Below are 26,584 nucleotides of genomic sequence, written 5' to 3'. Positions count from 1 at the left end.
AATAAAAAATATGCAAAACAAGATTAAAGCACTGACCATCCTGCCTACATAAAGACTCAGATAGGAGACTGCACTCTGCGTGATGGAAAACTTCACCCTCGAGACTTCTAGAGCTTTATGAGAAAATCAACAAACTCCACTGCCAGGCCATGCACAGAACCAGCTCCACAGGCTGAGGGCAATGCTTTCATCCGCAAACATCCATGTGCCAATCTCAGAACACCAAGTAACAGGCACCAACAGTAACATCAGAATGCAAATGTTGCGGCAAGTGATAGGAAGTTGCTCCCTTAGAGCATCGCCACTCACACAGGGCTTCAAAAACTATCAGTTCCAAGTTTCTGCCTCAAATCCATCTTCAATTAGAAACATTTCCGAAGGAGTCAGAGCCCAGACTGAAGGCCAGATCCTCTGCTCACCAAGCTAACACAAATGTCATGATGTGAAGCATAAGCAGAGCTTAAAAATGCACCAAGACCCCAGTAACTACTAAGGTTTAAAACTAGTATTGATACAGAAATCCTAACAGTAGCATCAGAATCACTCCCCCATTATAACTACTTACAGTATTTTGTGATGCATCTTTTATTGTTTTCATTTTATGGGGGGAAATAAAAGTAGCTAGAAGAAACAAAGGTTTAGACTCCTGAAATGCAAAACATTTTACTGCTTGGTTTGTTGTTGTTTTTTGGGGTGTTTTTTGTTTTGTTTTGTTTTGTTTTTATTAATTATCTTAACACTTAACCAGTCAGTACGGCAGGAAAAGCTGTCGGAGTCCAGAACAGCCGAGCCCCAGCCCGCCAGCCGTGCTGTGCGCCAGTCCCTCCTCCGCTAAGCGCGGCCCGCGGCCCGCCACCCCCTGCCTCTCCTCAGCGGCCTCACGCGGGCCGGGAGCGCGGAGAACAACCCACCCGCCGGCCCGCCCCGCGAGGCGGGCCCAGGAGCACGGCCCTCCCTCACGGAGCCGGCGGTGAGACAGCGGCCGTCGGGATGGAAATGGAAGTGGAGGCCGCGGAGGACGAGAAGGCCGGGCCCGCAGCAGGCGAGAAGCGCGGATCGGCCGAAGCCCCGGGGGCTGCTCCCGCCGCCAGCGGCCATTACGAGCTGCCCTGGTGAGCGGCGAAGGCGGCGCGGCCTGCGCGGGGAGCGGCGGCTCTGAGGGAGCGCGGGCGGCCATTGAGCGAGATAGGGCCAGGGGCGGGAGGAAAGACGGAGGACGCGCGGCTATTGGTTCAGAGCGTGATGGAAGGCGGGGCTTGCTTTGGCGTAGCCTATGGAGTGAACTGGGGGCGGGGTGCGCCGTTGACGGGAAGGTGGGGGCTCGCGCCGCAAGATGGGGCCTGTAGGCGCCCACTGTGTGGGCCAGGCCGTAGGCGTGTCCTCCGTGCCCACGGGCTGCAGGGGCTGGGTCTGACTGAGAAGTGGGGGGTTCTGGCAGCGGCGAGGGCTCTGCCTGTTCACAGTAACCTACCCTAGCAGGGCTGGGGCCAGTGAGGTGGGAGAGGGCACTGTGCAGCCCTGGGTGAAAGCACCAAGTCCTTGTGGAGTCTGCAGTCAGCCCTGCCTTGTGCTAACTGTGAGGGTGGACAACGTAGTGTGTCCCCTTGGCCATGGCATCAGGCTGAGGCACTACAGTCATGTCCGTGTTGAGCATTTTCTCCTTGCTTTTTATAGTATGCAAGTAGAATCATAGAATCATTTTGTTTGGAAAGGATCCCCAAGATCATCAAGTCCAACCATAATCCACCCCTGGCACTACCCCATGGTGACTCCAGCACTGCCCTGGGCAGCCTGTTCCAATGCCCACAGCCCTTTGGGGAAGAAATTGTTCCCAAGATACAACCTCCCCCGGCGCAACTTGAGGCCGTTTCCTCTGCTCCTGGCGCTTGTTCCTGGGGAGCAGAGCCCGACCCCCCTGGCTCCAAGCTCCTTTCAGGCAGTTCAGAGATCAGAAGGTCTCCCCTCAGCTCCTGTTCTCCAGCTGAACCCCCCAGGTCCCTCAGCCGCTCCATCACACTTGTGCTCCAGCCCCTTCAGGCCTTGGTGCGGTGGGATGCTGCGCTTAGCACTGAGGGCCCTGCAGCGTTTGCACTAAAGACGCATCAAGTCACCTTTGTCCCACGTTGTCTAATGTAATTCTTTTCTGTCTGTGTACGGTGCTATGGAAGTTTCATTAGATGTGCTGAAGTGTGTGGGGTTTTGCTTTTACAGGGTGGAAAAATACAGACCCATGAAGCTATGTGAAATAGTTGGAAATGAAGATACTGTGAGCAGGTTGGAGGTGTGTAGCTGTCCCTTTGGGGTAGTTCAAAAAACATAATTCTGCACAGATCAACAGACAAATAAAAGCATTTTTTATTTTTACATCCATACTTGAGTATGTGGAAACTAACTTTCTGATTTACTTAAGAAATTATGTGTTGTAAGACATGCTTGGGTGGTGTTCTGAGCAAATACACCTTCTTGAATTGGGCTGTTGTTTAGATTGACCCGGGTTTGATACAACTTAGCAAATTTGTAGCTGTTATAATAATATTGTTTAAATAAATAAATATAATTTGTGTAACAGAAAGAAACATAAATTTAATGTTTGTCTGGAAGAAAAATATTTTCCTTGACAATTTAGTTTGTGAACACAACATTTGTTAACAGAGAGCTTATACTAGCAAGCATATAGTTAAAATAGATGCAACAGAAAGGCAAGAGTACTAATGACCTGTGGCATGTTATTCTAAGGAATGACTTCTGATGGTTTAATTAAAAAAAACACACGAAACAGCAAGATTCAAAAAAGTTAAAGCACAAGGGAAGAAAATAATGGGTTAGCACTGTTTCTTGTGCTTGAAATAGAAGAGAATTGAAAACTATGTGTTCCCACTATTTCCCTATAAAATATCTTCTTATTATTCTTTCTTAGGTCTTTTCAAAAGAGGGGAATGTGCCAAATATTATAATTGCTGTAAGTATTGTTGTGTTGTACTGTATTTCACTGCGTTGGTCCTGCCTTCTGAAATCTGACCACAATAGTCTCACAGTATAGATTTGAATTGTACCTGATATATTGGATATATTGGTTTTCATGAGTGGGGACCACTGTAGAGAGCACAACTTAGAAAATGACATTAAACTTGCCACCAATTGCTGCATTGTTGTATTTCTAGGGTCCCCCAGGAACAGGTAAAACAACCAGTATTCTCTGCTTGGCTCGTGCTCTGCTTGGCCCTGCGTTAAAGGATGCTGTTTTGGAACTGAATGCCTCAAATGACAGGTGAGAATGAATAAACTTTATCAAACTTTTAATGGAGCAGCAAGTATCCATTTTTAATTTTGGTGCAACTCAGGCCAACGTGATAGGCTTAATGCTCTATTAGGGCCTTTAGTACTTATTTTAATGCAGTTTTTCCACCTAAATGGTAGGCAGTCTTTGGTGTCCAACTATCAACATAGTCTCTGTTGGGACTCTGTCTAGGAAAGCATCTGTGTTGTGCTAATAAGACACACTCTGTCCAGCTGTTTTTCTTAAACACTTCTGAGTTACAGCTGTGTCTGTGGATGTAGCTGTGTGAAGTTGTGGCAGAACAGCAAAGCTGTCTCAAATGCGTCTGCCTTTGTTCATTTATTACCCCAACCTTTTGCCAGACAGAAGTCCTTTTATGACAGTACTCTGAGGTCACTGATATGTATATATATGAATATATATACATGCACTGAGATATGTATATACTGGTAGTGTTAAATTATTTTTTCAAAGCCTCCAAAAAGGAGGATTATTGGTGTTAAAATCTGAATCAGGCAGCCTGGCTTACAGGATGGTTTCACAATGGTTATACTGGCACAGCTGAAGGCCAGGAACAAACAGCAGAACAGGGAGCTCAGAAATGCTTCAGCCACTCTGGCTGCTGAATAAAATCTATTATGCAATTACACTCAACTGATCATGAATCATTTCAATTATTGTTCCAGAGGCATTGATGTTGTGAGAAACAAAATCAAAATGTTTGCCCAGCAAAAGGTCACACTTCCAAAAGGTCGGCATAAGATAATCATCCTTGATGAAGCAGACAGGTACGTTGTTTTTTCTGAACGTCAGTTTGTATGTGAAATGTACTGTACCTGTGCTGTGTGCGGAGCTGCTCTCTTGGACAGTCTTAGATGTTTCTATCAGGCTATCAAAAATGATTTCGTAGGAAATAAATATGCATTGAACTCTGGTTCTCGTGCGGTTACTCATATCAAGCAGAGATCATTGCTTCAAAGGAGATGCTGAATATTGGGGTAAACAGACTGTGATTTAGCTGTACATGAAAAAGCATCTTCCAATTTACTGGCTCTTTCCCTTGGAAAAGAGTCTGGCTTATGTAGACAATTTCACTGGATGAAAACGGGGCATTCTCCATCTGCATGTTAGTAGTAGTGTTCTTAGCAGTGTTCTTCAGAGTATTAATGATTTATTTTTGCCGGTTAGTTTTACAGAGATCTCAGTGACGACCTGCATGGCTAGATGATGTGTTCACATGACTAGAAAAGGCTGCTTAGTTTACCACGCCAGAATACCAACTAATTTACAAAGCACTGTTTAATATCACTAAACTTGAAGCTTGTATAAAAAGTTATTAGGCTGTACCTGTAAGTCAGTGAAGGGCAAAATCTGTCCTATTTTCTCCCCCAGCATGACAGATGGAGCACAGCAAGCGTTGAGAAGAACAATGGAAATTTATTCCAAAACAACGCGCTTCGCCCTTGCCTGCAATGCCTCTGACAAAATCATAGGTAAAGTGCTGCTAGTCCATGAGTGTTTTTGTCACGTTCGCTAACTTCCAAGGCACTTTTCAGAAATACCTTGGACCTGCCCATTGCAAGGAACTGTGGTACATCTGAGAATAATCAAACCACCTGTACATACAGCTAATAAAATAAAAGTGTATTTGCATAGCCAGTGAACCTCCTGAACAGCTGTTTTTGATGGATAGTGCTATGCATGGCTGCAGAAACAGATTTCTCATACTTTGGGCTTAACGTCCCTCCAACTCTGGTAGAGTTTAAGATGTTTCATGTGTTGTTTACTGGGTATTGAACCCCTTTTGTTGTCCTGCTTTTTGAAACATAGAAGTTTACCTATAGGCTAACACATTGTAGACCTTTAGACGTTTCCTGTTTAGCCATTTATATAGCATAATAAGATACATTCAGAAATGCAGGAGGACAGGAGCAGCTAAGCTTCATATGTATTTGCATGTATCGGGGAAAACTCAAGGAGCACATCTGGGCTCAAGTGAAGGACTATGACAGTTGTATGTGCTTAAGGAGGTGCTATATTTTGTCTGGAGCTGACATTCTTTTCCTTTAAAAGGAAACAAAGTGTTGAAAGCTGAGATATCTTCCTCCAAGATGAAAACAAATAGTATTCTTTTGAGAAAAGAGGGAAATACTAATTATGCATCTCTGTCTTCAGAACCCATTCAATCCCGGTGTGCAGTGCTACGTTACACCAAGCTGACAGATTCACAAATCCTTGCAAGGCTACTGAAAATTGTTGAGAAAGAGGATGTGCCATATACAGATGATGGACTAGAGGCCATTATCTTCACAGCGCAAGGAGATATGAGACAGGTACAAGAAGCAAAAAACTTAAAAGCAAAAAAACATTGAATTGTGGCTCTCAAGGATTTATCTTTGGAGATGTAAAGCAAGGGGAATGTGATCTGTGGCACAAATGTAACTAAACCGTTTGGTTTTGTGAGGTTTTAAGGTGGATCTGCTCCTTAAAAGTGAATTGGTGCGAACTGGATATCAAATGTGGGAAGAAACAAAGTTTGCTGTTTACTCTGTTGCTTAATTGAAAACTGCTTATTTGGCATCATTTTCTGGAAAGTGTATTTCATCCTGAGGAGGGGAGGGAGAAGTAGAGCACTTCAGAAAATCAATGAAGTCTTATTTTTTGTTTCACAGGCATTAAACAACTTACAGTCCACATATTCTGGATTTGGCTTTATAAACAGTGAAAATGTCTTCAAGGTTAGTAATAGTGTAAAAGTGTGATGCTGGAAGTTTAGCACGAGAGCTGGATGAGACCGTTGGTCACATATCTAAGCCTTTGAAAGTGCTTTGCCAGTTTGCAGACAGAACTACATATGTAGCAAATAGAGCATTAGGCTGCAAAAAAGTGTCCATGTCTTCTGTAAAGGAGAGCGAGATGCAGTCCCCAATGGCTCGGCTGAGACTTTGTGGCTTTCCAGCTCTCTCAAATCACAGGGATCATATAACTGCTGGGAAATTTCACAGCGGTGGAATCTGTTACTTGGGTGGTGTTACTTTGTGCTATTGACTCTGTCATGGCAGGATAACTGTTACCAGAAAAATCATATTACTTAAAATTTAATCTGTATTATAGAATGTGTCTGATTTAGCACCTCAACTGTATAGAACCTTGGTGAAAATACCAGGGGTTTAATGCAGCCTTCTAACATTTTGAAGTGTAATATTTCTCTTTGATACAGGTGTGTGACGAGCCTCATCCTCTGCTTGTGAAAGAAATGATACAGCACTGTGTAAATGCAAATATTGATGAAGCATACAAGGTTGGTTTTCATGTGTTGTGTCTGCATAGACACTTCTCTACAGAATTCTTGTTTGTTTTGAAGAATTCACAGTGTGAGTTGTTTTTCAAAATAAGGGCAATACCATGTAGATGAGTTGATGAATTAAACTCCTTTTATGCAGAGGTTTGTTCAGATGAATAAGCCAACAAGCAAAAAAGCAAGTTATATTGAATTTACTTGCTAAACAATTGATGTTAAATCATTTGATAAATAGTACCTGCAGTTCCAGTAGTTTATACAGCTGTTCCAAAAGTGAATATGCTTGACTACCTGATAAATTTTGGAGATAAATATAGTTATTCTTGCCTGCACAGATTCTTGCCCACCTGTGGCGACTTGGCTACGCTCCAGAAGATGTGATTGGCAACATCTTCCGTGTGTGTAAAACCTTTCAAATGCCAGAGTATCTGAAACTGGAATTTATCAAGGTTAGTTCTAACCTAGCTGCTGGTGAGGTCTTTTGGGCCATTTTAAGAGGAGGATGTGATCCCTAATACAGGGGCAGCCTCAGGGTTTTCTGTTTGATATTTGCTATATATTAGTGCCAAAAAGTATTTCTCCACTTATTACTGCTTTTTTTCCCCAGTTTGCATCATTAGTTTGTCAATAAGAATCATCATTTGCAGTTTAAAGTCCAACCACCCACAGAAGTGCTAAAGTCACTTTAGTGATAACTCAAATTAATAACAAACACAATGCTGGTTGAATTTATTATTATTTACTTCAAAGCCTCAGATAACTCCTTGAGAACTTTATTCAAGCACATACATCCAACAGACAGTACAATATTATAGTAACAGCCAGTTGACAAAGAGTAAACTGCTGTAATGGAATCACTCTTCAGGTTTAAAACCTATCCTAAAGTATATGCACCTTGCTTTTTACAAAGAAAGTGGAGAAATATGGGCTGTGATTTTAAAAAAAAAAGAAGGAAAAAAAGGCATTCTAGTTGGTCTATATGTAAAGTTGCGCTTCTCTTGAGTGTAAGTGACTCTGAAGTTGGTCTCTAAGTAAGGGCTATGTTCTATTTAGTTGTTAGTCATACTGCACATAGACTGGGGGAGAAAACAGGTGATTTTTACGATGTCTTTATCCCCAGGAAATCGGATACACTCACATGAAGATAGCAGAAGGTGTGAACTCCCTGTTGCAGATGGCTGGACTGCTGGCCAGGCTCTGTCAGAAGACGGCAGCCCCGGTGGCGAGTTAAGGGTTTCACGGGGCATTCTGTGAGGGGAAGGGCTGGTGTGCAAGGTCAGCAGCTCCCCATCTGCCCCGAGTTCTGCATGCACAGAGTCTGTTCCCCACACTTTGCTAAATTGCAGAAAAATAACCAGGTTCTATTGTAAAAATGTTTTGTACTTCTTTTATTTAGACCAATAAAGCTTTAAAATCTACCCCAAGTACTCTCGCCTGCTGTATAACTGGGGTAGAAGAGAGGACTGCGACAGTCAAGAGCAATAAGGTCTGTCTAGTGCACTCAACAAAACTGCTTATGTCTGCTACTGAGACCTAAGTGCAGGAGAAACAAAAATTGAATCGTGTTGTTAGTGATTACATTTCAAGCCCGACCATGAGTGGTGGTCCTGCTGAGACCAAGAAGGAAAAGGTTTTGCACAAAATAAGGCATTTAAGGGAATTGTAATTGAGGCATGCTGAGCAGATGCCACTCCTGGTTGCTGTTGGTAAGGAAGTTATTTTCACTAAACATATACAAAAGAAATATTACACATTTCTTAATGGTGCCAGCTATTTATTTTGGATATTTTTTTTTTTTAATTTACCAAATTCTGGGTTGCTCTGCATTTGAGTTGCCTTTTCTGCTCTTGCTTGTCCAGGTTAGGTAAAGTCAATTTACTACAGTTGCAGCATACCATAAAGCTACAGCATCATGCTTTCCTGTCTGCTCAGTTCTGGAAATCACCTTATCGGTGCGGGTGAGCAATAAAGGGTGAAAAGCAAAGCGAAAGCAAATATAAATGAATTTGGCCGCCTCCATATCAGATGCGAGATGTGTGTCTCCAAGCAGAGCAATCTTAATATAATTAAGTATGTTCTGTTTATAGCAGTCAAACAAAGCATGGTAGAGGTGCACGTCACTGGTACCTGAAGACAAGTGTTTTGTGTTGAAAGTGCAGGAGAGCAAGTTAATTGGCAGCTAAAGTGCAGACACATTTGAGCTTGCTCCCAAATAGAGTAAAGCAAATAGCTCATAGAATAGTGGATATAATATTCAAAGTACATTCTTCCTTCACTAGATACTTATTGAGCTTACCTTTTGATTCCCAGCGAGTGAATTGTTGCTACTAGCACAAACACTGTTAAATATACAAATAATTTAGTATTATGTTAAGGGGCTTAAGCAGCCGAGTGCTCTACAGCACCACAGCTTTTATCCCTCAAAGCTTAAATAAGGCATATTTAAATTAAGAGTAGGTTAATGTTCCTTTGGCTTTACATCACAACCAGCCTACTCTGTTTTTGCTTTGGAGTTAAATCTGCTCAGTGCTGAACGGGGAAGGAAGAGGTGTTATACTGCAAGTTTCAAAAAATAGCACGTGGTGTTAGGAGGAGTAAAACTGGTCCTTACGCCCCTGATGCACCTCCCGTGCATCCTCCGGTTTGCTGTGTTGGTGCCAGCGGAAGGGCGAGAAATACAGAAGTTCCTGCTCCTACCTGGTTTAAGTGGTTTTCTTCTCAACTCTAATCAGTAGCTGCTTTTCACAGCTCGAGTTTGGAGCAGACTCTTCCAGGCTAATCTAGCACTGGGGGACATCATCAAACTTACTTTAAAGAGGAATAGTGTCAATCCGAGAGGCCACCAATGCAGCCGGTTCTACCAAAGGTGGTTACTCAGTGCAGAGCTTTCCAGCTCCATTTCCGAGCCACACCAGCGGTGCCAAAACTACTTTTCTAATGCATCTTAAATTGAAAACTGGAAGCGAATTGCTCACTTGGCTGCCTACCTGATGTGAGGAAAGAGATACACAGACCAAGGGGGGATGTCCTTTCTCCTTGCACGATGTTCAGACAACACAGGATCTGGCAATTTTGGTTGAGCACCAGAAATCCTGGCACACCTGAAAACGAGTCTTAAAAGGACAGTGCACCAGTGAACACACACGTATGTACTCACCCACTGCAAATAAAAACCGTAAGGTGTTTCAGAACAAGACTGTGATAACATTGATGAGAGTTCCTGTAGCAGACTCTGGATATCTTCCAGTATAATGAGTTCACTGAGAAGTGCTTCAGGAGCTTTGTAAAGCTGAGAAAGCTTTACCTCTCCCTACAGCAGGCTGTTCTGGAGAGCTGTGACATGGGGATTTGCTCACGCTCCTAGAAAGGAGGGAAGATTCTCCATTTCCAGCTCCTGCCCTGCCTGTTTTGGCTCCACAACTTTCAAACTCAGATTTTGGCAGTAGAGGAACCTCACACCAGGAAAACGTAATTGGTCTAATCCGCCTCTCTGCTTAGTGAGGAAAGCAATAAAAATCTTGTATTTTAATGTCTTGACTGCACAGTCACCCAATGGCTGGAACTTTCTGGGAGTTCTCTAGCTGGATCTATTACTGTGTGCCAAAGATGTTTTACTGCTGCTAATCTTCTCCTAATCATTTAATTAAGAGATGAATCACCAGTAGGTATAACATCTCTCACATCATTGAGGGCTTGCCTTTCCCCTTCAGCAAAAAAATCCAGTCTGCAGCACTTCATGGAGAGTGGGAGCTTGTTCAGGTACAGAGCTGATCACCAAGGGTGACAATTTTGTGGCCCTGTGAGGGCCAGGAACACTGTTTCAGTTACAAAGGCATGTCCTCCATTCCTTGCCTGTTTGTGGCTGTCATTGTGTCCACTTCAGGCTCCCTGGGAAGCTGGTGTCTCCCACCCATGCAATTATTTTGCAAAGCATTAAAACATCAGGAAGTCAGAGAGTGTAAATAGGTGCTAGGCTGGAGTAAGCAGAAAATGGAGCTGTAGCTGACGGTGTGTGTAGATCCCTAAGCGCACTATGTTTCCTCTGTTGTAAAAGTCCTATGGGAGCAGGAACAAACACACTTGTGGGAGCTACAAGTAACTCTTCCCCTAAGCCACACTCCAAACCACCCACTATTTCAGCTACACAAATAGTGGCGACCCACGATCTCAGCGATTCTGCTAAAAATACAGCCACAGCATTTGCAGGAGGAAGCACCTGACATCCCCTTCTCCCGCTCCAGAGCTCCCTTACCCTCAGCTCCACTTCTCTGCTCACTCTTAGCAGTCTCAAAGATGTGACTGTGGGCTGCGTCCCTTCTTGAAGCATGGCTTTCTGGACTGATTTTGAGGGACAAGGCTTTTAAGGAGCTACACTTTCTCTCCATAAGATCCTACACATCATTCTGTGGTCAGCGCACGTGCTCTTGTCTCTGTCTCACCCAACCATGCAGACATGTGCATCATAGCAAATTATAATAAAACGTCGTGTTTTCTTTGGAGGCTTATCAATTTTAATAAATAAGTGATACAACGGTGCCAAATCTGTGCATCAGGCCTCGAGAGACAAGGGTCACGTTTTAGGGCTGATGTTCCTACAGCAACACTGCAAGACTGGTACAGTTTCTTGGGTTGGCAGTTCTGGCTTGAACCATCTCAATACTTGCAGGGTTTTCATATCATTATAAAACAGATACCGAAACAAGGAAAATTGCCAGAAACACTGAGAATTACAAGCAGTGGATAAAGCAGGGATTTAATCCTTTTTAGTCTTCAGCTTTTGTGCACAGGCTGGTATCTCATTCAGCTCCAGAGAGCCACTGCTGTTCTAAAAACAACCTCTGCCAGTTCCTCTTCTGCAGGAAACCGCTTCTGTAAAACATAGGAGCTAAATCAGAACATAATCCCTGTGTCTTAATACCATCATGCATGAGTCACCCTGACAAATTAAGCAGCTGGCTGCATTACTGCTCAGCAATTTAAAGATTCATTTCATGCTTGACAGGAGAAAACATTGCACTGACTGGCCATCCTCCCTCAAGCAGACGTGCCGGGAAACGAGGTGGGATAACGAGCTTGCCCATGGTCGTTGTGGGCTTGGTGCTTTCTCCAGCTGCAGGTTTGCAGTTGGACTTCTGTGGGACTTCAAGCAGAGCATTTCTTCCTTTTGGCGGCACCCCTTCGATGTGATCTCGAGCACAATTTGGAGAAGAGATTTCACTGAGGGATCAGAGACTTCCCTCTCCCTGTGTACACTCTTACAGCTCGGCAAAGGACTTCTTCAGACTTTATGAAGAATACTTGAAATAAAAGGGGAAAAAATAATGAGTCCACTGACTATTAATCCCTCCTTTAAACTTCTTAACACTGCTGCTTAACACTAAAAAATATCCTCATATAATCAGAAGCCCCAGCCGTGCCCCTGGACAGAGTGCAGAGAGGTGCCAGGAGTCCAAATTAACCTGCCCTTGGTGGAGAACTTGTTCTGGCATTTGTTGGTTGGACATGGGGCTTTTATAGCATTACTCTGTTAGCAGAGGCATCATTATAATGGCAAAAAGCGCACTGGCAATTTTAATTTACTTACAGAGCTGCTAGAAGCTATTTACACCTGCAGGCATGATAGCATTTAGTGGGCTTAAGACTGGAGGTTTTCCCAGGAAATCCGTATCACCAACTGCAGCGCGGCTATTTCTCCCTCTTCTACCTTCACAGCATCGCTTATCACAGGGCAGTGGATTTATTGTAGCCCCTGTGCTGCTTTGATCATTGCTCTCCACCAAATGAAATGCCGTCATTACAGCAACTTTGCTAAATATTTTGGGCATCTATCAGCCCTGATTGTTCCTCTCACAGCTCTGAATGCAGTGGGCAGCTTCCCCATTACAAACGGCAAACAGAGCAGCGGGTTTCCCGTGTGCAGCTGCATCCCGGCAGCTGCTGGGGCTGGACTGCGGGCAGGGGAGGAGGCGATCGCCAGCCTGAGCTGTATTTGCTGCCGGCCACACCATGTGCGTGTGATGTTAGGAAGCGGTTTGTGTCCCACAAGTGACACACACTGAATCCTTGACCAAAACCCAACTTCCCCTTCAGCACACTCTTCGTCAGAGCCAACGCTGCTGGGACGGGCTGCTGAAGTTCAAAGAAAATGCTGCGATGTGACAAATAGAGTGACCGTGCTTTGTGTGGTGGGGACAAATCTTAAAGGCTTCGCACAACTTCAGAAATATCTAATTTTGGGGATCTGTCCACCACCAGTGCCCACAGTTTGGGGAATATAAAAGCCGGTAATAGGAGCTGCCAGCATGTGGCATCAGGATGATCCCGCTGGGTCTCCGTAGGTTCTCAGAGAGTAAATACCTGACAAGGGGAGCAATACTGGTCCCAGTCCCTCTCCCAGCTGGAGTTGTAGTCATAGTCTGGAGCAGCGTGACACTCTAACCAGCATGTGAAGACTAGTTTAGTGGTGGTTTATTATCCTCTCGCCCTTTTCCCAGCGATCTACAGAGAATTATCTGCCAAGAACTCAGCCAGTGTTTGCTGTGAGCTTTCCACAAAGCCTCCAAGAGCCCATTTTGAGCCGCAACACCTAACACAGAACCTGTCACTGCATTTGGTGTATCTGGGGTTGCTTTTCTTCTATATGTTACCATGCATTTACTGGCACTGTTCTATGACCCACTAATTGAGTGCCATGCAATCTCCCTGCAGCTCTCTGCAGATGGTTTTTGCTTTAACTGCCTTGAGTGATGCTTTATTACCAGCATCAGCGTGCTGCTGATAACGGGGCAGGATGTGCGGTTGCAGCAGAGCAGGCAGGCTCTGCAGAACCAGGGAATCCCTGCCAGCTACCAGAGGTCTTTGGGGGTACCTGTCTGCAGCGCGTAGCAGTGCCGCCCAAAGCTGCTCTGAAGCAGTTTTGAGTTTGTATTGGAGGAAAGTGGCACTGAGGACATGGACTTTGTGAGATTTGTATCCACGGTCTGCATTAGTCACAGCTTAGCATCAGCCAGAGATAAGTTGGGGCTGCGCCTGCTCCCCACGCTGCCACCATCCTCCCACCCCTGTATCACATTTCATAAAATACATCAACCATTTGTTCTCTTTTTACCTTCGCTTTGACAGAGGGACAGGGTCTGACGCAGGGGTTGTGTTGACGTAGTCTGGCTCATCATCCGGGCTTTCTGTCTGCAGAGCTGTGAGTGAGGATGGGAAGGGCTGATCAGTGAGCGGGTTGATCTAGAAGCACGCACACACCTTAGACACGCTGTGCATGCTGCCAGTATTTAGCTTTCGGTGCCGACACATTTTTGCGCCTGGGCTAAGAAGCCTCAGGTCACAGCGTCAAAGTTGCCTTGAAGGGGCTTCAAAATGATCACCGAAAATTTGCACACGCTCTGCGTGCAGCACACAAGGACAGCTTTTCAGAACCAAAAGAGAACGACTTAGATTTAATCTAGAGAGTGTGCAAATAGGATAAAAAGAATCAGTTTGCTTAGGCAGTTCCCACACCCGAGACAGAAAACTCTTCAATATACATGTATACATTCACCGCTGTCTCCCAGGCCAGGCTACCCCCTACGCTTCACAGGAAGCCACACATTAGATTAAGCTGCTGTTTAAAGGTTAGTTTAAGAAATATGCACCCAAGATTACTGCAGCGGAGTCGCAGGCTGACCCACTGGGTGCGCATGCTGCACATTTCTGTGTCAGAGGGGATCATAAGGCTGATCTCGCACCATGGCAACTTCCAAATGTAAGAAGATATAGGACACAAAGAGCGACATTCTACTGTAGCATCCCATGGTCAGGGCTCAGGGACAGCCACCTCCACGGTGGCCTTTTGAGTGCTGGAAACACCCTGTCCCACCACAGCAGTGTTCAGTTACAAGTGTGTGTAGCAACTTGCACATGACCTTAGGTGTTTTTCATGGATGACTGAGGAAAAAAGAACTCAAGATGAGGGCAATGGCTGCACTGCTCTGAGCATGGTTGATTCTGATCTAGCATGACAGGCACCCTGCCCATGAGCCCCATCCCTAAATAGTACAAACCTGCTGAGAACATACCTTCCGCTTGCTGGAGTTTCCATATGTGTATCGCCGCGCTGTTCTCGTAGTCTGCAGAGTCATCTGTGACTAAGAAGAGTTTGGACAGGATGATGCTGAAGAGCACGTGGACTAAAAATGGACCTTTGTGAAACCCCCCTCCCACCGCCCCAGCCCAAACACTTCCTACACGTGGCCAAATTTCCAGCTGGGCAGCTCAGTCCCACCACAGCTCTGCTGATCCTGCCTCATCACTTCTTTGGCCCTGACCGCATGCCTGGAGATCTGCAGACGTGTATGGGGATCATAGAATCATTTCAGACTGGTCCCCCTGCTCCTGCCTCCTCTATTCGCTCCGTACAAAGCCAGGCGGGAGCAAGGCAGGCTCTAACAGTGCAGAAAGCTTTGTGTTAAGTCGCTGAATGAAACCACCTTGAATCCCTATTTTGCTTGCAACATCCCAGGACAGAAGCCAGAAGCCCTTAAGCAGGCACTGTGGTCCAGCGCCATCCTCCAGCAGCTAAATGGGCTGGATGTGGTGGGAAACCTGAACCGGGAGCTACAACCATGGTCTGGAATAACACTGAAATAACACTGTAATAACACTGAATATCATAACACTGAAAGACCTAGAGAAGCAATGCAGACCCCAAAGCTCCCAAACTGCTGCAGAGATCTCCTAATGAAAGGGATCAGCTCCAAGGTGAGTTCTCGGCCAGGAAGGTGTCACCGTGTGCATTTTCCTGCAGAAAGGGGAAATACTGCAGGTCTGCTCAGTGCCTGCAGCCGCCCCTGCACCCCAGCTCTGCCAGCACGGAGCTGAAGGAAGAGCTGAGCCTGTGAACAAGGGGTTTTCCCTTGGCTGAGCACGTCACCATCCCTCTCTGCACCTCCAGATACCTTTGTACAACACGCATGAACCACAACAGCAACACACCTACCCGGGTCGCAGCTGTGAGAGACTCCAACGATGACGTTTTGATAGGAATGGGAATCCTCCTCTTTCTCTGGCAGAGTGAAGGAAGAGGCGAAAAGGGCTTAAGGAAGCATAGGTGACCTGAGGAGGTCCCTCTTCCCCACCGCAGAACACACATGAGCTCTAAAATCGTTAGTCTTGGTGGCAGCCTGCACTGACCCAGGGACAGCTGAACTGTGCAATTGCTGCCCCACAGGACCCTGTCACCCCCATGCCGTGGAGAACCAGGAGCATCTCTGGCCATGGCATCAACCACAGACCCACCTGAGAGTGAGTGGCCAAAACCAGTCCTGAGGCATTGAGACCTTTCTTATGGAGAGGAATAAAACCCAATAAGCACAATTACCAGCCCCACGGTAGCCTCTAAGGCAAACAGAGGGAGGGCTGGCTCCCGTGAGGGGTGAACCCCCAGGCACAAGCCACATGGCAATAACACACAGATCTCAGCAAGAAAAGTCTTGTGAGCTCCCAGCAGCCCCGGAACAGGCGCAGAAACCTGTCTCGCTCAGGTAGAGACCTTACCGTTGGGTGACGTGAAGAATCGGGCATGGTTGTAGTAATCCAGAGCAATGGGCTCCCTGCAGGAAGAGCAGTCGCTGTCAGCTCCCCCTGCCAGGGGCAGCCCAGGCTCCCCAGCTGCCAGAGAGCCAGGACCAAACTGGGACCAGTACAGCTCTGGTGGGCAGTGAGCAGCTACTTACACATAGGCAGTGTCCCCTCGCAGGCAGCCCTCTGCAGGCACAAAGGGTTTGCCGTCAGCACGCCACACCACTGCATAAACCCAAACTGCCATCCCAAAGCGCAGCCGGACGAGTTCCCTGGGCACAGCCACAGCAGATGTCCCCAGCAGCCAGAAAGCCCCAGCACAGCCCCAGAGCCCGTCCGCAAGCAGAGCTGGGGGGCTGGAGCCGGGGGAGGCACCCCAACCCACCCCAGACCCTGAGAAAACCAGGGCTCACCACTTCTCACACACAGATGCTGCCAGCTGGCAGGGAGAATCGCAATATCCTCCCCGGTTTGGGGAGGGAGAGCACAGCCCCACATGCCATTAATCCTCTTAGGGTGAGCACCAGCCGGGAGGGAGCTGGAAGCTCCCCAGCATCCCATCCACCTCTGCTCTGGCCATTAATCAGATCAGTGTGTGGCTTAAAGCAGCCACTAAATTTCTTATAAAGCAATCGCTATATTATCCACGCTGAAGCTCTGCCAGCTGCGGTGTCACTGCCTGCGTGTTCCCGACGGCTCTTGTCCCCGGTCACCTCCCATCGCCCGGGCAGCCTTCTCTCCCCAAGCCCCAGCATGCGGATGCAGCATTTACCTGTCAGGAAATTCTGATACCTGGACTCGGTCCTGCTCCCTGGGGAAAAGCCGAGGGCCATGTTACGCTCAGGCTGAGCGACAGGAGGCATTTGATGACGGAGCCACCGAAAGCTGCGGCATCAGCAGCTCTGCTCCCGCTCAGCGCTTTGCTTGGGGCTGGGGGACACGGCTGCAGGGCTGGACACCCCAGAAAGAGGTGGTAGGAGGGACAGGGGTGACATTTTAAAGAACCTGTCCAGCACTGGTCAGCTGTAGCAGGACAAATGCTGGATTTTAAGCTCAGATCCAGGCCAGTTCTTATTGTCACTGCATAGACCAACCACAAGTATGAGCAGGTGCTGATAAACAGGAGTGAATTTTCTGTTTGCCCAGCTTGTTTCCAGGATAAACTGGGGTCCCAGCAGTGAGTAAACAGCCTCTCAGAGGCTCCCTCTTCCCAAAATCGGTGGGAGCCCCCAGCAGACACCTGCACAAACGAGCCGAGATTTGCAACATCCCTATTTATGAATTTTGTGGCCATCCCATGGCCATGTGGATGCAGAGAGCATCGAACCAGCGCCTGTCCCAGGGGAGACGCTCACCGTATCCAGCATGGCGGGAGGCACTGAGCTCCTTGGTGATGTTCCTGGAGGAGAAAATGGGAACAGAAGTCCCAGGTCAGAGCAAACCGCACCAGGGGTTACAAACCACAGCAATGACTGAGTCAGAAGGAGCATCCGTGAAACCTCCCCGTGAGTTTATACAAGAAACACATCAAGGAACATGAAATGAAGAGTTTGGGCTCAAATTCCAAGATGGAAATAGCTGTGCCTGAACACTGCAGCAGAGTTATTGTGGCCCTGCAGTTCTGTTTTGGTGTTGGGGAGAAGGGGATTACTTGTGTCAAACTGCTTATAAGCAAAGAATGGCCATTTCTTTTTTCATGATGTAGCTATTATGGACAGCCACAGCTCATTGCCTTGGGTTTGATTTAAATGGTTGCCAGCAGAATGCAGCGAGACTGAAGAAAATTCAGAAAAAGTCTAAACCCACTATTGACCATCAATAAATTATGTATAGCCCAAGCCCCATGTTTTAGATCCAGAACCAAGGCCCAAATCCTGAACATTCACAAATATTGGGTGAACTTCATCCAACCTTGGCCATAAAGCCATGTGGCTGTTGGTTTTGGTGGGGTTTTTTTGTTTGTTTTTCGGTTGGTTTATTACCTACCTTGCTATTGATAAGTTTTCAGGTTCCTTAATTTGTTCCAGCCTCCGGGTTGTAGCTAGCACCAAGAACAAAGCCAGACGTTAACAATTACAGCAGCAGCAATTTTGGTGAGCACAGGGCACCCACCACAGAGGATTCTCTGGTACTGGCATGCATTTTTCTAACACATCCCAAAACAGCTTCCAAATTGTGCCTCGAAAGTACAGAAACAGCCAAAACGGGAAACAAATAGAGGAACAGCTGGTATCTGTACAGAATGCAGAGCGAGCAGACACGCACCAGGGGAAGGTATGATCCCAACCACAGCCTTATTTCCTATTTTCCCCCAAATTCCCCTGATTCTGGGACATTTCTCGAGCTCAGCATCCCTCCCTTCACACTGCGAGAGGCGCTGGTAGGTTGTGAGCTTGGGTCAGGCTGGGCTAAAGCGAAGGCTCACAGAGGGCTTTGTGGTGTTGGGGCTGAAATAGGTGTCAGGGACAGCAGTGTCCCCGCGGAGCCCGTCTGCAGACACTGACATTTAATACAGACCCCGCCAGCGGCTCGTTTCAGGATAAAAATCAAAAGGTCAGCACCCAACCCAACGCGCCGCAGGAAGCAGAAGGGGGTGATGACAGATGAGTCACTCCTGTCGATTCGGGTTCACCCACAGCAGCGTTTTCACAGGGCGAGCACAGCGGTTTGGGGAGCCCGAGTTAATGCGGTGTTGCATTTCGGTGGCATTGCTTTGGTGATTTATTTCCAATGCAAAGGGAGATTTTTTTCCTCGAGCTCAGAATTCACATCGCTAGAAGTGGCTTTAACAATCTCTATCTAATGTCATTTCACCATCTGGCTTCAAGGTAACCCTTTTATTTTCACTCTCCCCGCCGTTTCGTGCACGCAGGACCCCCACCCTGCAATGCATGAGCCCCGTGCAACGTTCACACTCACTGGAACGCGATCGGATCACCTCAAACCCCTGCTGACTTTCAAACCTGGAAAAAATAGATGTAAAACCTCAGCAGAATAAAAGGAAATAGATGCAAGAGACCTCCCTGTTTGGTGAGTGGAGGGAAGAGAACACAGCCTCTGCGCTTGGTTTGGTGAAATCCCAGGGGGTGTGTGTCACGCAGGACCCATATGAGCTGGGAGCAGTTTTCCAAACTCCTCTTAGACCCTGTAAACTCAGTAGGTGCTTATGCACATTTGGCAGAGCGCCTAATGTCAGCCAAGGGCAGGACCCAGGGCTGAGGGAAACATCATTTAGGATAATTCCTGTTTTCACAAATTATGCAACAGTTAAAGCCAGAAGAGCATTTTCACCCACAAAAACCTGGGTGTTCACCCATGAAATGGCTTCAAACCCCACTGCTTCACCTCCACTCCCTTAACATCAACCTGAAAAAAATAACATGCCTGATCAACAATAAAAATAACATACATGCCAAATAACCTCTTTAATTTCTAATTAACAAGAGACCTGCTCCTCAGAGCAGGAGATACAACAGCTCTTCTACTGCAAGTACCTATTAACCCTGATTTTGGGACTCTAGAAGTGTCCCTTCCCCCTCTTTATTTGGGTCACCTCCCCATCCCAAGCCGGTATCACAGCACAGGCCCGGCAAGAACAGGCATCAGGCAAAGGACCTCACTGCAAAGTCTGCAAATGTAGAGTTAAACCACTCTGCTTGCAAAAAGCCCTAACTAGCCAAAACCAGATTGCTGAAGAGAGCACACCATACCATCAGCCTGAAGGCAAATGGCCTAATCGAGGTATAAATTTCAAGAAGTCGGGAGGATTCAGTATGAGCCCACAGGGGATGGAGCTTTTCCCCCGGTCGCCGATGGACCAGGCTAAAGGCAGTGGGGCAGAACCAAACACCCCAGCCCCATGGAGACCTTGGCAGAGCCCCTTTGCACCACGTTTGCTCCTATATCAAACGTTACAAGCCAGCTTTTTATTTTGTCTTTATATCATTTAGCTGTGGTTTGTCTGTTGCTGAAGGAAATAAGGGGGTGTGCGTACAAGGCATTTGCTTCGCTGCGGTCGGTGGCTGCTCTGGCACAGGCTCCCAGCAGCACCAACCAAGGGCAGGTTTATGGAGTTAACAACCTCCTCACCCCACCTCAGGGCACAACGGGACAGGACATGGACTTGCAGAAGTTTTGGAAGTTTTTCTGACTAGTGACTCACAGGTCTCACGTTCAGAGCATCAGTTTCATTTTGGATTGTTTTTTGTGAAGCCGTTACCCCCTCGGCAGAGCCCTGGGCTGGGGTACGCTGCTCTGCACGCTCCATTCGGGGATTATTTTATTTTATTTGATATAAATCCAGATTTTGGCTGCAGAACATGGAGTGGTCTGGCTCTGGCCAGGGTCTCACCCTGGGTGAGCTGTTCGGGGGAGAAACGTGATTGTGAAACGACTGTGAAAAGCAACTTACTGACTCCTCCGCTCACTCTGCTGCTTCTTGCGCTTGGTGGCTGAAAGACAAGGAAAAAGATATTTTGGGAGTTAAATATCAGAAAGACCAATAAAACACATTCACAAAACTTCTTCAACGGCGAGCATGAGAGGACAGCTGAGGCAGCAAGCAGCAGTTGTGATATGGTTTTGATTTTCTTTGTTTTTAAACTGTGTCTAAAACGTAACATTTGCCTCAGACACCACAAAGCAAACAAGCCATTCCTGTCCCCAAAACCCCACTCCACAGCCTCCGTCTCCCAGTAAAACCTCCCCAATGCTCAGAGGTGGGACCGAACCCCGCCTGGGGTGGGTGCTTGCCCCCCTCTTTGTATTTAATGCATATATGAATATATCATACATCCTCCAGCCTCTCCTTTCTTGCCGGCCTCTCTCCTGCCCATCTCCCAGAGCCCCCCCCCAATTTTGCATCTGGACGGTGTGGGGTGCCCCAAAGTGCCCACGGAGGGGGTTCTGCAGCCCATGGGGTTGCATCCACCCCAGAGAAGGGGTGAGTGGGGTCAGGGGGTCCATCCCAACCCCAGCAGCTCCCTGGCCACCAGCAGAGCCCCTTCCCCACTGGAGCTGCTGGGAGCATCCCCACGAGGACGAAACTCCCAAAACCAGGGCATGGCTGCGCAGGACCAAACCACCCAGAGGGGACATCCCAAGGGGAAGGGGTCTGCCCAGCATCACCCCCCAGCCCGGGGACGGCGGCAGGACCTTACCGGAGAGCTGGCACTTGACACAGAGGCTGACGATGGCCCCGAGCAGCATCAGTGCGGCGGCCGCCCACAGCAGCTCCAGCTGCCCCATGGCCTGGCTGCGTCCAGCCTGAAACACAGCAGAGAGAACACCCTGAGCATCGGGGGCCCCTCGGGAAGCTGGTATCCCCCAAAGAGCCGCGTCCTGTTGGCCTTTGCGTGCCCAGAGAGACGGGTGTTTGTGGAGGATGGAGAAAAGGCTTCAGGGTTCTGTTACGGGGTGGCAGAGGCAATAGGAGGAAACGGCCTCAAGTTGCACCAGGGGAAGTTCAAATTGGATAGTAGGAAAAAATTCTTCAAGGAAAGGGTTGTGAAGCACTGGAACAGGCTGCCCAGGGCAGTGATGCAGTCACCATCCCCGGAGGGGTTAACAGACGCACAGATGAGGCTCTCAGGGACATGGGTTAGTGCTAGATTTAAGTTATGGTTGGACTCTATGATCTCAAGGGTCTCTTCCAACCAACACGATTCTATGATTCTATGACTCTATGATTCTCCAGTAAGACCTGAGCAGCCCCCAGAGCTGAACCCCCATTTCACCATACGGACAGAGGAGAGGTTCCCAGGCTCCTCCTCAGAAGCAAAGCGGAAAAACACACTTGGATTTACTCATTCCCAATCCCATAAGCCACATTGCCACCATAATTGTCAACAGATACTATTTTTGAATATCCAAAATAGAGGACAAAAAGGGAGGCACTTCACAATATTCAAAGCTGCCGAGGCTCTCTGGTTATTTCCCCGTGGCATGGAATTATCTAAATGTCAGAATCCCCACACTTTTTTCTGCATTGAGCTGGCTCAGACACCGGCTCTTCCCCTCCTTTCCATGACAGGCTCTTCCACAAACAGCAGCTAACATTTTGTAATAATCAGCATGATTTAGCATCAGTTTCTTCCTTTAAAATACAAAACATTCTATAAACATCACAGAAAGCAGTCTGCTGGGTGCAGGACAGACTGTTTAGCCCATTCCTGTTCCCCAGGGCCAGATTTTCTTTATATAGGGATTATTTTCATTTATTTTTGTTTTTAATAAACTTCTTCTTTGGCCCCCAGGGATGGAGACGCTTCAACTTGCCAAAGGCCAGCATGTCATCACTCTGCCTGGTAAGCAGCTTTCTGACCACCTAACCTGAATGTCCCTCATTACAATTCAAGCTTGTGGATTGGAGGAAGGAAATATATATATATTAAAATAATTAAAAACAATTAAATAAATACCAACATCAGATGATAGAAAATAGAAGCTCGATTCTGCCCCACTCAGCACCTTCTGACCCCGATTGTGGAATAAAGAACATTTCACTGCCCCTCGGTGCCGAGCAACATCCTCCCACCCGTGTGGCCAAGGATGCCGGCGGGAAGTTTGCGGTCCAGTTTGCGGTCCAGTTTGCCTTCGGAGTCCCAGTTTTACACCAGTGTCCTAATTATCAGGGCACGATTTAAATTGTCGTGTAAAGTCCCAGCCCCCCATTTCTCCCCTAGAGCACAGCGCTGTCTTTCCCCGCAGAATTTCTTGCAGCATTTCTGAAGAAGCTGGGATGAGATATTTTAAATTAACAACGTTTCCAGACCCCCATGGGCCCACCCCGGAGGTGCAGGACCAGCACCCCCAGCTGCTGGGACACCAGGGACAGAGCCTGGTCAAAAACATGTGGTTTCCCACATCATTTTTCCTTGGCTCAGCATCCCCCATGGAAACCATGAGCTGTGGATCATCCCTAAAGCATCTGCGGGAAGTCGGCCCAATGCTGGAGACCAAGATTTGTTATACAACGGGCTGTAACATTGCTGGTTGGTTTGTGGGGGAATCCGGTTATTGTTGTGGTGTTTTGTTTTTTTTTAGAGGCAAGGCAGAGCTGAAGGCGCCCGACAACACTGACCTAGTTTGTACCTTTGTAGGCCAGGCTGCCATCTCGCTTCTAGAACCGGTTTTATTTCTGCAGCCGGGCAGTAACGCAGCAAACCTCAACTGCTCCCGAGCCCCTCGCTCAACAGCAACACAAAAGGTGGTTATTTGCAGGGCTAAGCGAGGCACCCCACATCCCATCCCCATCACAGCAACCCCGCAGTGAAAGCTCCTGTGGGCACCAAGTCAACGCCAGCCCCAAGGTTATAATTTATATTCACCAAACACCCAAGTCCATGGAAATCCTCTCTGTTGGTACAAAACCTCCTCTCATAAGGAGCTGATGGAAGAAGGTGATGAACAGATTTATGACAAGCAGAAGGCTGGAGGCACTTACGGCTGGCGGGATATAAATAAAATATTTGGAAGGCTGAACGTGCTTTCCGTGCTCGCCGCCTTGGGAGATGATGCGGAGAATAAAGGGGCTGGAGCCACCGAGGGCTGTGCTGAGCCCCGAGTATATCAGAATATATCACACATACGTATGGAGTTAACTACGTGCTGACCAGCCTTGCTTTCAAGATGCTACATTCAAACACAGGGAGAAAACCAGTTCCCATCTCACTTCAGCTCTTCAGGAGTAAAATTCAGAGCGTGGCAAGACACCCTGTTGTCTTCACACACTTCTCTGTTCTCCTTTTATGTGTTTTTTTTCCCCTTTTTGCGCCGGCAGAAGTTTCTCCTCGCACGAAGAGACTGTGGCGAGCGCTGCCCGAGCACCGTGGCCCCACAAACTGCTCCGAACGAGCAGTTCCAGGGAGAGCAAAGTGCAATCAAACAAACAAAACCTCCTTTTATTTTTTTTAATGGGAAGAATTAGCAAACTTGGAAAAGATCATCCAGTCCATACGCAATATGTCTTATCAGCCCGGCTGCTGCTGTGCAAGGTTTCTAGTCCTAATTTAAGGATTAAACGCAGTAACAGGGGTTGCTACGAACAGCCGAGGGAAGAGGAGTTGGTTTTTAATTAGGGAAAACTAAAAGGTCTCTCACTTTTAAGTCAACTAAAGCAGAGAGTGACAGCACACCGACATTCACTGTCAATCCATCCCACCAACGTGAGAAAAGCGATTTAAATTTAAATAAGACAATATTGGCTTATAAAATGAGTGGGTATGAGCTGGATACACACAAGCTTGAAATAAAACTTCTGATGGGTGGAAAGTCTAGAAGAACTTTCCAACAGCAGCAGAAGAGGCAAAACGCTCACTTAAAAACCCTTTAAGAGTGCTTAAAACGTACTTTGTGCCAAAAACCCAGGAGAGTGAGGAATGCGTTGACACGGAATTGGTGAAAACGGCTGGTTTTCTGTAGGATCATTCCTGATGAAATAACTTTAGCCCTTCGCAGGTATCAAGCTCACCCCCCGATCTCACATTGCAAGAGAAAGACCAAATTGGTGGGTTGTGTGCTCAATGTATTTGTAAATTAAAAAATACCCAAAAGGCAAAATTAAAAGAGTCTTCTCCTCTCTCTTCCAGAAAGCTTTGCGGTCTGCACCAGTTTGAAATAAATTAAGGCTAATTCAAACAGATCGGATGAGTCACCGGCATGAAATATAAAGTGGAGAGTTTATTTAAAGCCTCACCATATGAAATTTAGCGCACAGACTTGTTGAACAGATGCGATATTCAGCTTGACTCAATGTCTCCAACATTTCTAAGAAAAGAAACGCTGCTTTCTGTTTGTCTGCGTCGCACAGACTGCTGCAGAAAGTCCCATCGATTTGGAAATTAAAGTCTCAGATCAAGGAAGCTCCTGTGGTCGGAACCACTTCAATGACCAGCATGGAGCCGCTAGAAAAGCTCCTTTCCAGAGCTCTGCACAGCCCATTTCCTACCAGATTTTATGCCACTGTAAATTTTCTTAGGGAAGCTGCTACAGCACAGAGAAAGCCTGGTTTCATATGGTTATTCGAGCAGACCATGCTTTATTTTATGCCAGGGGAGCAGTAGATGCATTTTAGTAGAACATAGAACAAGAGGGAAAATCAGAATGGATAAATCAATTTTCATAGAGACCGTCACTTCGTAAAATGCTTTAAAAAACCTCAGGTGGAAAATACAGTGCCAAATCCTAATCACAACCAGCATGCCAGCAAAAGGAGGTGATTTACAGAGATCTCTTGTATTTGTCCTTAAGTTCCTCCGCAGCAAATCCATGCAGCATCATTCCCGCTGCTGCGGAGTCCCGCGAGATGCTGCGTTAGGAATTAGAGATATAGGCAACCTGCACGTATGTAACTATGCACTCCTATTTAGTCCAGAGCAATGAAAACAAGCCAATATTACACACGATTATCCCATAATTACCCTGTTCCGCTAAAGTGTCTGCCTCATGGCCCATATTACACTGAACATTGATCACAAGAGCAAAATGATGCAAAGACAAAGCTCTTTTCTACCTCGGATCTGCAATTTCAAGCACTTATATGCAGTAAAATAAATACATTCATATACATGATGCCAGTCAGCCCTGAAGCTGATGTAAAACCCAGAAAGCATAGTTAAAAATCAGCTATCTCATAGGATTGGGCTTTGGAGGGGGAAACAGCGTGAGCTGCAGCGGTCCCAGCAGCTATAAACAAGAGCCAGAAGCTGGACGAACAGATTTGGGATGAGGGTGGCTCAGCTCAGCCTGAATGTTCCAGAATGGGGTGGGGAGATGTAAAGAACTGTATCGTAAAATGGTCAATCCAGACTGTGTGGGACAGACTCTCCTCTTGGGTTCAAAGGGGTGTAAGTGCCTCTGAGAAGATAAATTTGGGTATTTTCTCACCTCGGAATTTGTCAGGTGGTGGCCATGAGTAGCAGTGAGGAGTAACAGCCAGTGCATTGCTTTCAGTGGGGTCTTGTGGGAATGACCTTGAACCCTCTCTAACAGGGTCATTGAGACCTAGCTGAGGGTCTCTGGGCTCACCGAAACCCACTGGACACCCCACCTGCCCCCTAAAGCCTTCCCACAAACCCACGCGCCCCCTCACTCTCCCACCTTACCCGCAGCCTCAGCCGCTCTCCCCTGTCCGTCCCATCTCCTCCTGCGTCTCACGGCCGCGGCCACCAACACTGGAGCCGGTTCCTCCGGGGCTCATTAGCCAGTTTCTGGTTTCCTGTCATCATCTGAAGCACCAACCCCGACATCCGCCGCTCGGCCGGCCAGCCCCTCGCCGCATCACGAGAGGGACCCACGGGCGGTGCTCGCACCAACCCACCCGCGGAGCATCTTGCGTTTCAGTTTATCTGCCACGGGGAGAGGAAGAGGCTGGTGCAGAACCACAGACACCACCAAAGTCCCTTCCCCAATAGCCCTTGAGCTTCAGATGGGGCCAGTGC

General features: G+C 47.2%; 2 protein-coding genes across 2 annotated transcripts; one reads left to right on the top strand and one right to left on the bottom strand.

Moving 5' to 3' along the window:
* The first annotated feature begins 484 nt into the window (after positions 1 to 484).
* On the top strand, positions 485 to 7,990 carry RFC2 (replication factor C subunit 2). The gene is made up of 11 exons (XM_080357057.1): positions 485 to 1,112; positions 2,212 to 2,281; positions 2,918 to 2,959; positions 3,162 to 3,268; positions 3,964 to 4,065; positions 4,670 to 4,770; positions 5,453 to 5,610; positions 5,950 to 6,015; positions 6,498 to 6,578; positions 6,914 to 7,027; positions 7,699 to 7,990. The coding sequence occupies exons 1-11, from the start codon at positions 991 to 993 to the stop codon at positions 7,807 to 7,809; spliced, it is 1,074 nt and encodes a 357-aa protein (XP_080213183.1). The 5' UTR covers positions 485 to 990; the 3' UTR covers positions 7,810 to 7,990.
* Positions 7,991 to 11,826: 3,836 nt separating this feature from the next.
* LAT2 (linker for activation of T cells family member 2) lies at positions 11,827 to 26,270 on the bottom strand. The gene is made up of 12 exons (XM_080356857.1): positions 26,249 to 26,270; positions 21,305 to 21,410; positions 20,557 to 20,596; positions 19,065 to 19,108; positions 18,132 to 18,186; positions 17,501 to 17,544; positions 16,301 to 16,331; positions 16,122 to 16,177; positions 15,565 to 15,630; positions 14,645 to 14,713; positions 13,687 to 13,771; positions 11,827 to 11,875 (listed from the first exon to the last, which is right to left on the bottom strand). Exons 2-12 carry the CDS (start codon positions 21,390 to 21,392, stop codon positions 11,857 to 11,859), a joined length of 597 nt encoding a protein of 198 aa, XP_080212983.1. The 5' UTR covers positions 21,393 to 21,410; positions 26,249 to 26,270; the 3' UTR covers positions 11,827 to 11,856.
* Positions 26,271 to 26,584: the final 314 nt, after the last annotated feature.

This window comes from Nesoenas mayeri (genome assembly GCF_963082525.1).
Source record: "Nesoenas mayeri genome assembly, chromosome: 20".
Classification (NCBI taxonomy): Eukaryota; Metazoa; Chordata; class Aves; order Columbiformes; family Columbidae; genus Nesoenas; species Nesoenas mayeri.
This window is presented reverse-complemented; position numbering and strand designations above follow the sequence as displayed.